Genomic DNA, 16,199 nt, shown 5'->3' with positions numbered 1-16,199 from the left:
TGGAGGAGAGGGGTGCTTCCCTGTGTGGGGAAGTGATTTCCATCCACTCTGTGTTGACTGGTGGTGCTCAGTGGTTCTTGAGTGAGGGTCTGTTTACTAACATTTGTACCTGGTTGCCAAGAGCACAGGGGTGGGGTGGGATGGGGGAAGCCTTTCTTGGGGTGAAGCCTGAGCTGGGAGAGGATTTCAGGAGCCTGTGAAACATACCAGCCAGTGCAGCCGCCTGAGGGCTGGCCCTTTGTTGCTGGGGAGTCACCCAGGCAGAGCCAGGCTCCCAGCACCCCGGGGAGAAGAAGCGGATTCCAGAGGGGAAGCCCACACGGATCAGAAGTGAGGGCGGGTCAGGTCTACACAGAGAAGAATCTGTCCAGGGAGGGACAGCCTTCCCACATCTGTCTGTGCTGCCGAGGTCTCCTCTCCCTCTGGGTCCTGAGCTCTGCCCTCACCCCCCTGCCCACAGACAGGCTGATTTTACTTTCTAAAGACTGCGCTTCCCAGAAAACTTTTTTTTCCTCTCTTTCTATTGATCAAAAACAATTTTTTTTTCCAGGAAACGGGGGGCACAGATTACTCTGATTTCACATGGTTTGTGCCCGCACACAGTGAGGTCTAATAAACACGAGCAGTGCCCCAGAGCGCCCAGACACAAAAGGCTATTAGCTTTTAATTGAAACCCTCCCTCTGCCCCCCAGCCCCCCCAGTCCCTTCCAGGAACAGGAACTCAGGCCTTTGTGAAGCAGGGTCTATAGTGGAGGATTCTGCCAAAATGAAAGGAATCTTGGGTTGACCCAGAGCTGCGAGATGCTCTTTTGAGCACCACCCCCTTATGGCACTCAAAGGCTTTTCATTTTCTGAGCAGTATTGAAATTCTCATACAATGGAGGCCAAATCCTTGCGGTGGGGGTTGAGGGGTGGGAGGGGCGAAAGGGGCGAGGGCTGGCAGAGGAGGGGGCCTGGGGGAGTCCATCCTTTGTTATGTCTCTTCTTTCCTACCCATTACCTTTTTTTAAAAAAGTAAGTAAAAAGACCCAGTACACTTCATAATGAATAATGACATCACTTCCGGGAGCCCAACTGCTCCAGGGACCAGAGAAACAAGGAGAACAACAGACTATTTATAATTTCATTTTAAATTATTTTAAACACTCCCGAAGGAGTTCTTTGATATGCAAACATCTTGCCCAAATGGAGATAATTATTTATGGAGATGTGTGGCCCTTTGAAAGGGAGCTTTCCAATCCTTGGGCTCAGAGACTTCCTACAAAGGAAGAAGTTTCCAGATAAGAAGGGGCCGAGGGCTGATCCCCACCTTCCTCCCAGCCCTCCTCCCTCCTCCCCAGGGAAGAAAACTGCTTTAAAGATGAAACTTCCCAGGGTTACCACTTACAGCTCGAGTTACAAGTCTCAGGAGCAGCCATGCCTCCTCGTCCACAGTCGAGGTTGCAGGAAGAGTTCCTTTCTCATCTCTGCAGCTCTCATCTTCTGCAAGGGAAGAGAAGCCACAAGCCTAGACCTTTGTCTTTGTCCCCCATCCACCTGAAGTCCACTGTGACTTACAAACTCACAAGGGAGAAGGACGCTGCCCTGGGGACAGTTTGGGGTACTCACCTGGGATGGAGGTTCAGGGCTGGTAGACAGGCCTTCGGGAAACAGGACCCCAGCTGCCCACACTTGTCACAGCAGAAACCTCTTCGATTAGGATGGTAATGACCCTGGAGACTGCTCTTTTTCTTCCCCCTAGGTTTGTTTTTTTTTTTTTTTTTTTACTTACTTTTGGTTCTGCTGGGTCTTCATTGCTGTGTGGACTTTCTCTAGTTGTGGCGAGCGGGGGCTGCTGTCTAGTTGCGGTGTGTGGGCTTCTCCTTGCGGTGGCTTCTCTTGAGCACGGGCTCTGCAGGGCGCGTGGGCTTCAGCAGTTGTGGCTCACAGGCTCAGCTGCTCCGTTGCACAGGGGGTCCTAGTTTCCAGACCAGGGATTGAACCCACGTCCCCTGCACTGGCAGGCGGATTCCTAATCACTGGACAAACAAGGAAGCCCCTCTCCCCGGTTTTTCTTTTAAAATGATTTAACTCCAGAGCACCCAGTGCCCGCTGAAGCCTGGGGACATGTCCCCCTGCCTCTCCCCCCAACCTGTCAGCATCTGTCACCTCCTGGACTGTCAGCAGCTTTGCACTTTTCCTCCAGGCAGCATCCCCTCCCCTCCACGCCCCCAGCAGCCCTTTCTGCCCTTTTCAAGTTGGCCACTTGAGTGCTTCCCTGGCCTCAGTGATGGGAGGTTGAGGCACTCAGCCAACCTCAGCCTAACTCCCTCCCCTGCGGACCAGGCAGGGCAGTGGGCCTCTGAGCCCAGGAGGAAAGGCTAAGGGAGAGCAGTCAGATCCCAAGAACCCAAGGGCATCCTTTCGTAAAAGAAGGCTTGTTATTTTTTGTTTGTTTTCTGAGTTTATTTTTTGTCATATATTTTCAAGGCAGGAAGTTGGAGAGTTAGTCCCTTATGCTGCTTACAGGTTAAGATGTCCTACCTGTGTTCACAGGTCAAGATATCAGGGACAAACCCCAGGAGGAAAGGGTTTTCTTTCTTCCTGAGTGGTTGGGGGTGAAGGAGGCAGCATAGAGAATGCAAAGGTGCCGTGGCCCCAGCATCCCAGGAGGAGCCCTCGGCCCGGAGTTGCAGGGGAAGGCGAGGGTACAGAAAAGACTCACATGAGCACGGCCCACCAGTGCTGGTGGCCCAGGCTGAGGACACGAGGGTGCGTGACCCCGGCCTTCCCAAGGAGGAAGCCGTAGTCCACAGACAGGACGAGGACAGACAGGATCTCAACCTTCTTCTTCTTTTTCTTCTTTTTTTAAGCAGTTTTAGGTTCATTGCAAAATCAAGCAGAAAGGGCAGAGTTCTGGAAACCAACCATGGGCATTCAAATGAGGGTTCAAGAACATTCCCATGCACTTCCTGCTCCCCCTCAAGCACAGCCTCCCCCACCACTGATACCCCCCGTCAGAGCGGTCCACTGGTCACAACGAGCTCACACCGACACATCAGGTGTCACGCCAAGTCCACGGTTCACAGCAGGGTCCACCCTAGCTGAGCTGTGTTCTGTGGGCTTGACTGTGTGACATGTTGCCACGTGTCCATCACGATGTATCATTCAAGGTGTTTTCACCCTTCTCTGCTCTGTTCAGCGTCCCACTCCCCGCATCCCTGGGATCCCAGGGCTTTTGAGTTTTGCAGCTGAAACTTGCGACTTAACAGCTATTTTTTTTAAATGGCACCTTATTTGTTTAGCCCTTCTAAGGGGGGTATCCTTACTTCCCACACCAATTTGGGACTGTGAGAGGAGGTTTGACTGTTTACTATCTGTTTGCAGGGTGGGAGGAGAGATGTAACCTTCCTAGAGAGGCTGATTATTCTGTTTGTAAAGGTTTCTCCTGGCTGCACCATGGGCTTTTGAGCTCTCAGAGGCTGGATGTGGGCTTTGAAAGTGAAAGTGTTAGTCAGTCATTTCTGACTCTTCAGTGACCCCATGGACTGTAGCCTGCCAGGTTCCTCTGTCCATGAATTCTCCAGGCAAAAATACTGGAGTGGGTAGCCATTTCCTTCTCCAGGGGATCTTCCCAATTCAGGGATCAAACCCACATCCCCCGCAATGCAGGTGGATTCTTTACCATCTGAGCCACCAGGATGTGGGCTTTGGGAAGTCTAAAGATGATATGGCATCGTTGCTCCCTGGCCTGTCCTCCCCACCCTGAGTTTGTCCTCAGGGCAGTTTATCAGAATTTGACCTTCTCTGTGGTACTGATTTACAGATCAGGAAGCCAAGGACGCAGGGATGTGGGGGTGGGGTGGGGGATGGGGGACAAGCTAGTTAGGAGCCAGAACTGGAAGACAGAGACCTGGAAACAACTTGTAGCTGCTTCTTCTTTTAAAGCAATGGTAAATAGATTTGTGATGTCAAAACGTCTAAGTCTATTGACCATTTTCTCTTCTCAATCAATATTTCCGTCCCAATGGTATCAACACAAGGATTTGGGCAGCCTAGGGCCATTTGTGAGGGGATTTGCCTTGTGCACAGAGTTCGATTTTAGATTTTGATGGAAAGGAGCAGTGCAAGAGAAAGAGTGGGGAGTGAGGGAATTGAGCTGGATTATGACTGTGATGCTGGCTGTTAGACAATTCTGTGCATTTGTCCAAAATCATAGAACTGGACAGGATGATGATTTATGTAAGTAGGTTAAAAAGTAGATTCTAAAAAGGAAGAAAAAAGATCTTTATTGGAGGTCAGGAAACATGAGACTATTTCTTTTATTTTTTTTTAATTGGAGTAGAGTTGATTTACAACTAATTTATGTTAGTTTCAGGTGTGCAGCAAAGGGATTTAGTTATACATATACCCGTCTCTATCTATTTAACTATTGGAGAAGGCCATGGCACCCCACTCCAGTACTCTTGCCTGGAAAATCCCATGGACGGAGGAGCCTGGTAGGCTGCAGTCCATGGGGTCGCTAGAAGACTGTGTAACTTTCAAGTAGACAACCTGAGCGACTCACTTTCACTTTTCACTTTCATGCATTGGAGAAGGAAATGGCAACGCACTCCAGTGTTCTTGCCTGGAGAATCCCAGGGACGGGGGAGCCTGGTGGGCTGCCGTCTATGGGGTCGCACAGAGTCGGACACGAATGAAGCGACTTAGCATCTATTTAACTATATCTTTCTTCAGATTCTTTTCTCATATAGATCATTATAGAATATCGAGTAGCATTCCTTGTGCTATCTAGCAGGTACTTGTTTATCTATTTTATCTATACTAGTGTCTATGGTGTTTCTGGAACCAAACAAAGAGATCATCCTCCCATCCTCCCCTCTTTCTAGTTTTCCTCAGTCCCAGAGGGAGCTGGGCCCACCCCACCCCATTGTGGCTTGCAGCTTTGTCTGCTCTCTGAAGTTCAAGTTCATTCACTTCCATCATCTGTTTTGTGTCAGTGTTTCAGCATCTGTTTGGCTGTAGTGCGATGGGTTACACCCATCTCAATAATCTTCCTCTTTTTTCTTGTGTAACTTGCCAGTTCCAACAATAAGTTCAATTGCTGGACTCTGGGAGCCGACATGCCATCCAAAGAGAGAAAAGAAGCAGAAAAAGAAAATTAGGGCAACACTGGCTGCTGAAGAACATCAGAATTACAAGGCTTTTAGAACTTGTCTGGTTCATTCAAATTTCCTCCGCCTGTTGGCTTGAAGGTTTGTTTTTAAGAGTCTGCTTTCCGAGGTAACGCATAAGAGCCCCGTCGAGACATGGGCTGTTCATTGTAAACACTGGGCTTCTCCAAAGCCCGTGACGGCCACGCCCCTCGGGAGGCTGAGTCCACAGGTGGGCTCCCAGCTACTCCTGAGTCTGGCGAAGGCACAGGTGCAGGTGAGCGCCCAGACCCGGGGCTGAGATTCTGTATCCTCAAACCGGACTCTAGACATCCTCCTGGTTCACCTGCCACAAGCCTGTGAAAGAGGAAACGGCCGAGTGGTCCTTTTGACCTCAATGCATCTTAGTGTCATGAGCTTTTCAAAAATGAAGAGACCTTAGTTTCATTTTAAGCCATGAGTTTGGCAAAAGCGTAAATTAGATAATTCGGGGCTTGTACTCTTCTTCACCTGGTTGTTTTTCTCTTTCTTCTGTTTGTGTTGATATTATCTAACTTTAGATGACGAAAGAGTTAGATGCATCTTTTAGTCTCGTCACGCGAGTTCCTTCTAGTTCTTTCAGTGTGCCTCCTTTTGTTTTACTCAGAGCCTGATTTGTGTTTGATAGTTAGCTCGGTGTAGTGTGTGTGTGTGTGTGTGTGTGTGTGTGTGTATGCGCACACGCACATCTCTCTGCATCTGCACACAGGCATGTCTTTGTTGTTGTTGAGTTGCTCAGTCGTGTCTGACTCTTTGTGACCCCCATGGACTGTAACCTGCCAGGCTCCTCTGTCCATGGGATTTCCCAGGCAAGAATACTGGAGTGGGTTGCCATTTCCTTGTCCAGGGGATCTTCCTGACCCAGGGATCGAACCTGTGTCTCATGCATTGGCAGGTGGGCATCACCCTCCCTTTGGGTCCTGGTCTGCTTTGGCAGGGAGGATACGACCCCAAGTTCTCTAGACTTCACTCCAGGAATTTGGTTCAAATCCTGCCTTGGATTAGCTGAACAGCTTTTGTTCTGTTAACAATATTGTTTTCTTGATCATGGGGGCCCTCTATCACCACCCAGCACCGTGCCCTACACCCATAGGTGCACAGGGCATCCGCAGAATAAGGGGCTGAAGTACAGAGCAGCTGCCAGCTCATGGATGCCCCAGGGTGACAACTTCCAGCCTGGCTGCAGGTTGGCATCATCAGAGAGATTCCCCTGTCAGGACCCCACCCACAGGGGCCTGATTCTGTGGGTCTAGGGCAGGGCCCGGGCATCTAGCACCCTCGGCATCAAGGCTGAATCCCGCCACTGCCAAGGGGCCCATTGCTTTCTTTTGAGTTTCCTGAAACATGTTGAAAGCCTGAAATACCCGCTGCAAATCCTGCAGTTTCCCAGGTTCCTGCTCCGTGGTCCAGGTCTTTGAGGGCCCTAATGCTCCTAGACTGGTCATCCCCAGGCCTGAATGTCGTGGGTGGCACCTGAAACCTCTGCTTAGCATCTCTTCTTCTTGTCCTGAGGATGGGTGGGTGGGAGCATGCATCTTCCTGAGACTTGCCCCAGAGAGACCTCCAGGTCCACTGGCTTCATAACAGTGTGGGGAATGTGTACCAGGTGTGGAAGAGTGTCCCTTCCTCCCCACGTGGTGGAGAGGGGAGGATGGGGTGGGGATGGGGGGCAGCGTCTGGCAGGAAGAACTACTGTTCCATCCTGTCCTGATCCCCCAGCCTCATCCTATGCAATTAGCAGCAAGCGTGTGTGAGCCTAAGACATCTATTGTTTCGAAATCTGACTCATCTTTGAACAATTATGATCATAGTCATGTGATTCTAGCCCTGGAATACCTATTATTAAGATGCTAATCTCCAAATGAGAAGAAGGTATCTCTTTAAAGAAAAGACAGGTGTGTAGCTCTTTGTATATTTCATCATAATAGGGTAAACGCAGAAGGCTGGGTGGAGGAGGCGTGTTGATGGTATCAGAGGGCTTGACTCCGGGTCTCAGCTCTCGGCCTACTGGCGGCGGGTGACCCTCCCCGTCAGCCCCAGCTCCCTCCTCAGTAGGTTGGGGCTGGCAGTGCTCTCTTGAAGGTTTGTGCGCGAGGGATTAGGTGAGGCGCAGTATGTGAAAATTTCTCTGACAGCCCCAGAGCACCGCCTAGATTATTAGCTGTGGCTATCGGTTTGAGAAACTGGCTTTCCTAATGAGCTGCTCAATTTAACTGCAACCCACCTGCTGGCTTGGGAGGCCCGTCCACGGCTGGAGCCACCACTGGAGGGATCACTGGGGTGAGCTGCAGGGCCCACGTAAGGGGGGTCACCCTCGGCCATGTCTCCATCCTTTCTTCTCAGAGCCGCTGCTGTGCCCGGAGAGGTTCTGAGTGTCCGGACAGGAGAGCCTGGCCAGTGAAGGATGCGGGTGGGAAGAAGCTGGGCCCAGGAAGTGAATAGGAAAGGGCTTCGCTCCAGGACCAGGGGTCCTGGGAGGCAGGGAGGGTGGAGGGTGACAGAAGAGTTGTTTGACAGAGGCAAGAACAGAGTCTTGCCTCTAACTGCCCAGATGGGTCAACAGCACACTTCTTGGGCCATGCTGGGGAGATGCCCCACTCTGTCTGAGCCCAGGCCTCGGGACGAGGAGAGAGGAGGAAAAATAATTTTCCCTCCTTTCAAGGTTCTTAGCTGAGATGCTCCCACCCCAACCCAGCTCCCTGTAATAAAAGACAGTCAACAGAAGAAAAACAAACAAGTTTAATAACATGTGTCCCTCCTGTGTACAAGGGAGATGCCCAGGAAACCTGAGCAAGTCTTGGAAACAGCCCAAGCCTCCATCTTAAATGCCATCTCCAGCTGGAGACAAAAGATTTTCAGAAGGGGGAGGCCAGTTCTGGGAGGTGGCGGGGAAAAGCCCAGTAGATAAGGGCACAGCTGTTGGGCAGACTTAACTCCATGGATACGAGATTCTAGAGATATAGCCAGTCTTCTCCTCCTGGTACAGACAGGAAGACACTCTTGTTATTCAGTCGTGTCCGACTTGTGACTCCGTGGACTGCAGCATGCCAGGCTTCTCTGTCCTTTACTATCTCTCGGAGTTTGCTCAGACTCATGTCCACTGAGTCTATGATGCCATGCAACTATCTTATCCTCTGTTACCCTCTTCTCCTCCTGCCTTCAATCTTTCCCAGCATTTCCCTTATAAATATAAATGTCTCTTACTAAAAGTTAGCATTAACTGGTTTTCAGAGCCTTTCAACGTCCATTGTTTCTTAGAAATAATCAGCCTAAAATAATCCTTAACCCAAAGAGACATATTTCGTGTGGCTTATTCTACTCCCCTCCCCCTGCCACAGAAATGCACCTGGAAACCCATGGAGAGGACTCAGGGAGCACCTGCTGAAATGATGGAGAACCCCGTAGCACATTCGCCCATCAGCTCTCTGTGTCCACACCACACACACTCAGGGAAAGGCGGCTGTGGAGCCTGCAGTGGACGGGGACTGAGACTCCGTGTCAGCAGTTCCCCAGCTGTTATTGATAAACAGGGAAAGTCTTAAGACCCTGAGTGCTTGCTGACATCTGTGTGCAACCTCTGGACTGTCCTGGGGAGACGGGCTCCTTTGGAGCTCATACTGCAGCGTGGCAGGGGGTCACCCAAGAATCTGACCCTGATCCAAAGATGCATTATGGCTGAGTGGGCTGTGCCTTTGGACTATAAGATGGTGACCGTTTCCTGTTCCTTTTCTGCACATCCTGATATGGGCTCTCTCACTTGGCCATTTTGTTCCATGATCGCCAGGCCCTTGTTTAGGGACGTCGAGGGGATGCATGCAGCAAAGGTTCAGAGGTGGTTCTGGAGCCTAGGTGGGCAGAGAGCCACGTCCACTCTTCCTGAAGCTTTGCTTATCCCAGGGGCATCCCTGTGGCTCCTCTACAGGTGAACCAAGGGAGTGACCACTCCCTGCGTGTGACCCTTGCCTCCTTGCACCCTTTCCCTGACGCTGTCAACAGTAGGGAACTGACAACCTTTCTTTGGCACCGATTCGCTCCCAGGCTCGGTCCCAAGGAGAAACCCTGGGTGGTGGGCATCATCCTTTTTCTCACAGACCAATTGAGAAAATGGAGGCATGGACAGGTGAGGGGCACACACCCCAATCCACGGGGTGCTGAAAGTCAGACCAGGGGCTGGACTTCAGCGCCTGTGCTCGGTCACTCAGACCCTCTGCAGACAGACTCCAAACCTGCCCCACGTGCGTGGCCCTGGAGAACGTGGCGGGTGGGGTTTTCTTCAGTCATAGGGATAGCACTTGGATTTTGACTATTGAACCCTTCTTGTAGACTTGGTCTAGATGTAGGTGGCTGAACACAGGGAAAAAATTCGGACTTAATCAGACTCGACCTGCTTTTGAGGGAAATGCAGAATAAGTTGAGAGCTAGGCCCTCTTTAATCCTCCATCGAATTAGCCTGATGACAGGGCTACCTTCATCTAAGTGGTACATGGTCAAAGTGGGTTAATCCAGCTTTAGCTTAAGCTGGGGCTGGTTGCAGGGTTGTGGGGCCACCCCCCATCAGGGAGACGCCCGCTTCCTCTAATTCGCTGTGAAGGAGGAGTCTGTTGCCCTTTCTGGCTCGTGTGAGTTTATATCATCATTTCTATAAACATGTCCGTAAAGCACTTTTGGTCTCAGCAGATTAGGGATGGCTTGAAGCTGGACGTTTAGAACAGCCTGAGTGTTAGGTGCTCAGTCACGTCGGACTCTTTGTGATCCCATGGACTGCAGCCTGCCAGACTTTCCTGTCCTGCACTATCTCCTGGAATTTGCTCAAGTTCTGCCTATATAGTTACATTTAAATTATGCAGCAATAAATAAATATCATACAAGTCTCTCTCCCTTTAAAAATATTTATTTATTAACTTATTTATTTTGGCTGTACTGGGTCTTGGTTGTGGCATGTGGACCCTTCATTTCCTGACCAGGGATCAAGCCTAGGACCCCTGCATTGGCAGCAAGGAATGAGTCTTAGCCACTGGACCACCAGAGAAGTCCCTGTCTCTTTTTTAATTATTTATTTTTAATTGGAGGATAATTGCTTTATAATATTGTGTTGGTTTCTGCCATGTATCAACATGAATCAGCTATAGGCATTCACATGTCCCTTCCCTCTTGAACCTCGCTTCCACCTGCCACCCCATCCCACCCCTCTAGGTTATCACAGAGCACTGAATTTGAGCTCCCTGCATCATACACCAGGGATCTATAAAAAATAGATTTCCACCAGCTAGCTATAAAAAATGGAATCTGAAGTAGTTTTGGAGGCTTCTAGAATTGTGTCTCAGCAAATTCTCTCTTCGCATCAGTTTATACTTCATCTGAATCCTCCCGATTTCTTGGCAGCTGTGTGCCTCGAGGCCTTCAGGGATGTCTTTCACAGTGAAGGCGTTTGGTCAGTGGTCACTGTGGCGATGCTAGTACACCCTGACTGGCCCAGGGGACATTTTCCTTCCCGTGTCCACAGGGTTTTTGTCCCAACGTGATAAGCACAGCAAGGCAGGAAAGCGAGGACACGTGGACACCAAAATCTCTAGGCGCTCCAGGTGATATTATTTTGAAAGGCACGTATCCAGAGGCCAGAGGTCTCTGTGTTCTGAAGTCAGATATTCGGGGCCATCTAAAAGCTGAATACCCCCCAAAATAAGGGAGAGGTGACACTAGGGGGAAGATCTCAGAGAAGGTCGAATCTTACTCCTTCTACCCTAAATTAAAGTGCCTTCCCATCCTAGGTGGAGAGCATCTGGCCTCCAACCTTCAGATAGGACGTACCTATATCTCTGAAATTCGACTTGCATTGAAATTAGATGGGGCCACGATTAAAAGTGCTGACATTGCCACTCAGTGCTCTGTGATGACCTAGAGGGGTGGGATGGCGGGATGGGTGGGAAGGAGTCTCAAGAGGGAGGGGATATATGGATACATACAGCTGGTTCATGGGTGTTATACAGCAGAAATTAACATATTTAAAGCAGTTACCCTCCAATTAAAAAATAAATAAGAAAAAAAAGCAAGAATAGCGAAAAAAAAAAAAAAAGTATTGCTATTGAGACGTGTGACCAAAGAGCTGTGACCTCTGACCCGCCCTGGTCTGTTTGCTCCGCGCAGGGACCTGATGCCGAGGACCCTGGACGGCCAGATCACCATGGAGAAGACACCCAGCTACTTCGTGACGCGCGAGGCGCCCGCGCGCATCTCGGCCATGTCCAAGGACACCAAGCTCCTGGTGGTGGTGCGGGACCCGGTGACCCGGGCCGTGTCGGACTACACGCAGACGCTCTCCAAGCGGCCCGACATCCCCAGCTTCGAGAGCCTGGCCTTCCGGAACCGCTCGGCGGGCCTGGTGGACCGCTCGTGGAGCGCCATCCAGATCGGCCTGTACGCGGAGCATCTGGAGCGCTGGCTGCGCCACTTCCCCGCCCGCCAGATGCTCTTCGTGAGCGGTGAGCGCCTGGTGCGCGACCCAGCCGGCGAGCTGGGCCGCGTGCAGGACTTCCTGGGCCTCAAGCGCATCATCTCAGACAAGCACTTCTATTTCAACCAGACCAAGGGCTTCCCCTGCCTCAAGAAGGCGGAGGGCAGCGGCCGCCCCCACTGCCTGGGCAAGACCAAGGGCAGACCCCACCCCGAGATCGACGCGCAGGTGCTGCGGCAGCTGCGGGATTTCTACCGGCCCTTCAACCGCAAGTTCTACCAGATGACGGGCCACGACTTCGGCTGGGACTGATGGCACCCTCTTGGGCTTAGGAAATATTGAGAGAGATTATATGTATGTAAACTGTACAGAAATCTATTTTATAATAATTTATTTTTAATTCATAAGCAATTAATTCACTAAGCTGCCTAGCCACACTCTTTTAGAGAGTCACGTAATCTGTTAACATTCCAAAGTGTTTTCTGATATTTTCTTGTCCTTGCAATGGATGGTGCTTCCATTTTTTTTTCCTCCTTTGAGTTTCCTTTCTACCCATTGTATTTAAAGAAAAGCACAACTTGAGATTTTTGTTGTTACGGGTATGCAGCCTTCGATCGCTGTCTGGATTCATTTGTCATCTCCTTGTTCTGAAACTCCAGTTTCCCTGGCTGCCTGGCCACCTCTGGGAGCTCTGAGGTGACAGACTGCCACGTGGCAGCTTCCTCGGCCACTTTCTGACACGTCCAAGGGCGCAGACTCCAGACCACAGTGCTAGGTCCACCGCCCCGCCCCCACACCCCCTCAAGTCCACTCAGCACTGGGGAGAATCGCTACTTTGGCAGGGACATCCATGTCCTCTTAGAGCCTGCTGGTGAGGGGTCAAGTTCATGGACTTTAGCTTTTGATTTTGAAGGCTGCCGCCTTGCCTCCTCTTCTGCCCCATCCCCAGTTCATCAACTGGCTTGAAGTGTATGTAAATGTCAGAACCCCCTCCGCCCCCGCCCACCACCCCACAGCACCTTTCCCAGGTCCTGTGCTTGGCTGCTGCTTTAGAAATAAAGATGCTCCCTTCTAATTTGCATGCGAGTGCATCATGCTCTGTTCTCAGGCAGACAGTCTCTGCCTTGACACACCAAAGAATCCCCCCGGCTAGCAGAATGACCAGCATAAACCAGGGGTGCTGGGTGTCAAGACCTCAAGGGGTCAGGTGCCTTCCCTCCTGACTCCACCAAGATGCCAGGACCAGCCCCCGTTTGGGGTCTGGAATTCCTCTCCTTGAAATTTCTAGCTCATCTCAGACAACATAGTCTGTAGCCAACAGCCAGACAGAACCAGGAGTGGCTCTTATAAAAAGAGACTGGGAACGCTGGCCCCGTGTTGCCTGTGACACTCGAGCCTGGGCTATCTCTTGTTCTAGCCAGGCCCCGGCAGGAGAAGTACCAGCCTAGTAGCTGCTGATGTGGAATGCTCTCCTCTGCTTCTCTCTGGAGGGAGGGGTGGGGTGGGAAGGCTGGGGGAGTCATTTGATGCTGACCAGCTAGTGGCTCTTGGGTAACCGTATAGCCATATGACGTAATAATAATAATCTCTTCACTTGATCCTCAGTTTTCTAACCCAGAATGGTTCTACCATCAAAGAACTGTCATTTGCATTATACTTTCATCAAGGAACATATGGGAAGATGTGGTCAACCTGGTTGGGTTGCAGTAGTTACAAAGGACACTTTTGTCTGTTCTATGCGATAACTCGCTCGCTAGAGAAACAGAACACTGGTCTTTAAGGGATGTCTTGCGGATAAGCTGGTTTGTCTTTGCCCACGTAGCTAGTCTGTGCTTAGCAGCAACACTGTCATCATGTGGGTTGGGTATAGGAGGATGGACATGGGGAGGGGGCAGGGAGCCGTGCATTCCTGAGATGCTATAATCATTCCATAGCTTTGTTACTGCCTCTACCAAGCCGAGGTGAACCTGCACTTAGGGGAACGCCCATAATCACGGGGTGGTTCTCCCTTCTTGCTGCTTGGATGTCAAAGACATCCTCATAAGGGTGCTGATTGATCATGCATTTCTCCAGTCTGAAAGCTAATTAGAAATAAAACCGGAACACCGCCTCTTTTCCGTTACAGTAGAACATGGCTTCAAGTCCGAGTCAGTCCACAGCCACCACCTGCTCCTGCGCCGTCTGCTTTCTGGCCGCTTTGGTGCCCTGCTGTGGCACGTGATGTCCAGTTGCAGAGTAGTTCAGAGAAGGGCTTGCCACAAAGCCGTGGGGGAAATGCACACAAGCTTCTCCTTCCCCTCCGGGTCCCTGCTTGTCTTTTCAAGCTGGACCATTTTTGATTAAGTTGTTTATTCTCTGCCTTAAGACTGAAACAGGAAATCCTCAGCTTGAAGGAGGGTCATTTAGTCATGAACACTGAAGTGAGTCAAGGTTCCATTCTAGGTCAAATCCTTGAATCCAAACAGATGTTGATAATTAGCATTGAAGGACTAGAGTGAGTTTTTCCGTGGAAGACAAATAAATCATATTTCCTGTGCATCTCTTCCTAGGGGTCTGAGGGCTTACGGTTTCTGACTGCTCCCGACAGCTCCCAAGGTTACACTCCGTCGCGTGATACTTATTACAGGGCCCACATGCCTTCCTCCTGGAGAAGTCAGGCAACACATAAAATCAGGCCTTAACTTTCTTCCTGTTCCAGCCATCTGCAAGATCACCAACTTAACTTTTTCGCTGCTAGAAGGCAAACGCCATATCACCTCTTGGCAAATTTTGTCCTAACACACGTTTTGGGTTTCTTCCAGGTTACAGGAAAAGCTCTGATATTCATGAGGTACTCTTTACTCCACTCAGTGTGTTTAAAAACAAACAAAAATGCTGAGAAAAAAATTGGAGGTTTCTGTTATTCCTATCTAGCCCACGCTGTCTTTGAGGTGTTTGTCCAGGAGTCTGTGAACTTGGTACGTGGGACCTGGAAAGGTGTTTAGGTACAGACTGCATGATGAACATCTAGTTGGAAGATGAAGGAGGAGAAATTGTCTCCTTCCTCCTAGGAAGTCACTCTGAGTGACAGGTACATTATAGACATTGGAGAAACAGAGTGTCAGGTCCTGCCAGGATATTTTCATAAGAAAGGGAAAATGGAAGATCCATTCAACGAGAAACACTCAGTGTCAAAAAGGCCAAGGTGGGAGTCGATGTCTTTTTCTTTTCAGTTGATCAAGAAAGATGGTCAATAAAACTTCAAGGTGTGGTTAGATTTTTTTTTTTCACTTTTATAACATTAATTTATGACTGAGTTTCGTTCAACCCAGTAATCTGAAATACTGTGCAAATCCTAGCTGTTTCCTCTATAACCTGGATGTTAGAATAGCCAATATGTACAAAAAGGAAAAAAAAAATTAAATCAAGTATTTTGTCCTATGTATAACACAAATTAATTTTACACAGAGAAAGATGTTTCTAGGAAAATGAAATTCTGGTAATTCATACTATTTCTTTGTATGAACAAATAAAATATATTTTACCAACTCGTGGGTACTTCTGTGTTTTATTATGTGTTGTGGATGGACAGGGAGGTGGTGGTTGTTGTTCAGTCACTAAGTTGTGTCCAAATCTTTGTGACCCCATGGACTGTTGCCCACCAGGCTCCCCTGTCCTCCACTTTCTCCTGGAGTTTGCTCAGATTCACATCTGTTGAGTCCGAAATGCTATCTAACCATCTCATCCTCTGGCACCTTCTTCCTTTTTCCTTCAGTCTTTCCCAGCATCAGGGTCCATATCTTTAGCAAACAACCTGTTTTCTTTTAACAAAGCATACCATCTCCATGGTTATATGGTTTATTATTTACTACTTTAAACATTCGATTCATTCTTCTACTTGATATTTTAAAATTTTCAATTGAGATTTACTTTCTGGTGGCATTTTATTGTTATTTTCTAAAAATATTTATGTCTTTGGCTGTGGTCTTATTTGGTCTTAGTTGCAGCATGTGGGATCTTTAGTTTTAGCATGTGGGATCTGGTTTCCTGACCAGGGATCAAACCTGGCCCCCTACATTGGGAGACGGAGTCTTAGCCACTGAACCACCAGGGAAGTCCCTCTGGTTGCATTTTAAAGTAGCCGACACTAAGTTAATAAATTAAGGCTCAAGAATCCTGACCTCTTATTTTTGTTTGTTTTATAAGCCTCTTTATTGAGGCGAGATTGGTATACAAAAAATGTGCATGTTTAACGTATACCACTGGATGAGTTTAGTGTAAGAACACACCCGTGAAACCAACGCCATAAACATAGCCATCACCTCCAAAGTCCCCCCCACCCACTATTTTTATTTATATTTTTGTGCTAAGAACATTTTACACAAGACCCGCCCTCTTAGCAAACTCTTAAGAATCCACTATAGTATTGTTAACCGTAGGCACTATGGTGTATATTAGGTGTCTTGGATTTAATTCATTTTGTGGAACTGAAATTTTATTCAATTTAAAAAGGAGACACCTTAACAGTTTCAAGTGAAGAGCCATTCTCTCATGCCATAAAGAAGCGATCGTAATTAAAAGCATAAATATTAATAGAA

General features: G+C 49.1%; 1 protein-coding gene across 4 annotated transcripts in view; it reads left to right on the top strand.

Moving 5' to 3' along the window:
- The window catches only part of HS3ST3B1 (heparan sulfate-glucosamine 3-sulfotransferase 3B1), a 43,637-nt gene extending 28,488 nt beyond the window's left edge, over positions 1-15,149 (top strand). For all 4 annotated transcript variants that reach the window (XM_086355510.1, XM_086355513.1, XM_086355512.1 and 1 more), the window contains exon 2: positions 11,316-15,149. In XM_086355510.1, the coding sequence (XP_086211636.1) occupies positions 11,316-11,934 (619 nt within the window). In that variant the 3' untranslated portion in view covers positions 11,935-15,149. The remainder of the gene's footprint in view (positions 1-11,315) is intronic.
- Positions 15,150-16,199: the final 1,050 nt, after the last annotated feature.

Source organism: Bos grunniens, chromosome 19 (assembly GCF_055505025.1).
Source record: "Bos grunniens cultivar Pamir isolate PY7600 chromosome 19, Bosgru_T2T1.0, whole genome shotgun sequence".
In the NCBI taxonomy this organism is placed as follows: Eukaryota; Metazoa; Chordata; class Mammalia; order Artiodactyla; family Bovidae; genus Bos; species Bos grunniens.
Note: the sequence above shows the minus strand (reverse complement) of the source record. Positions and strands in the feature narration are given on the sequence as shown.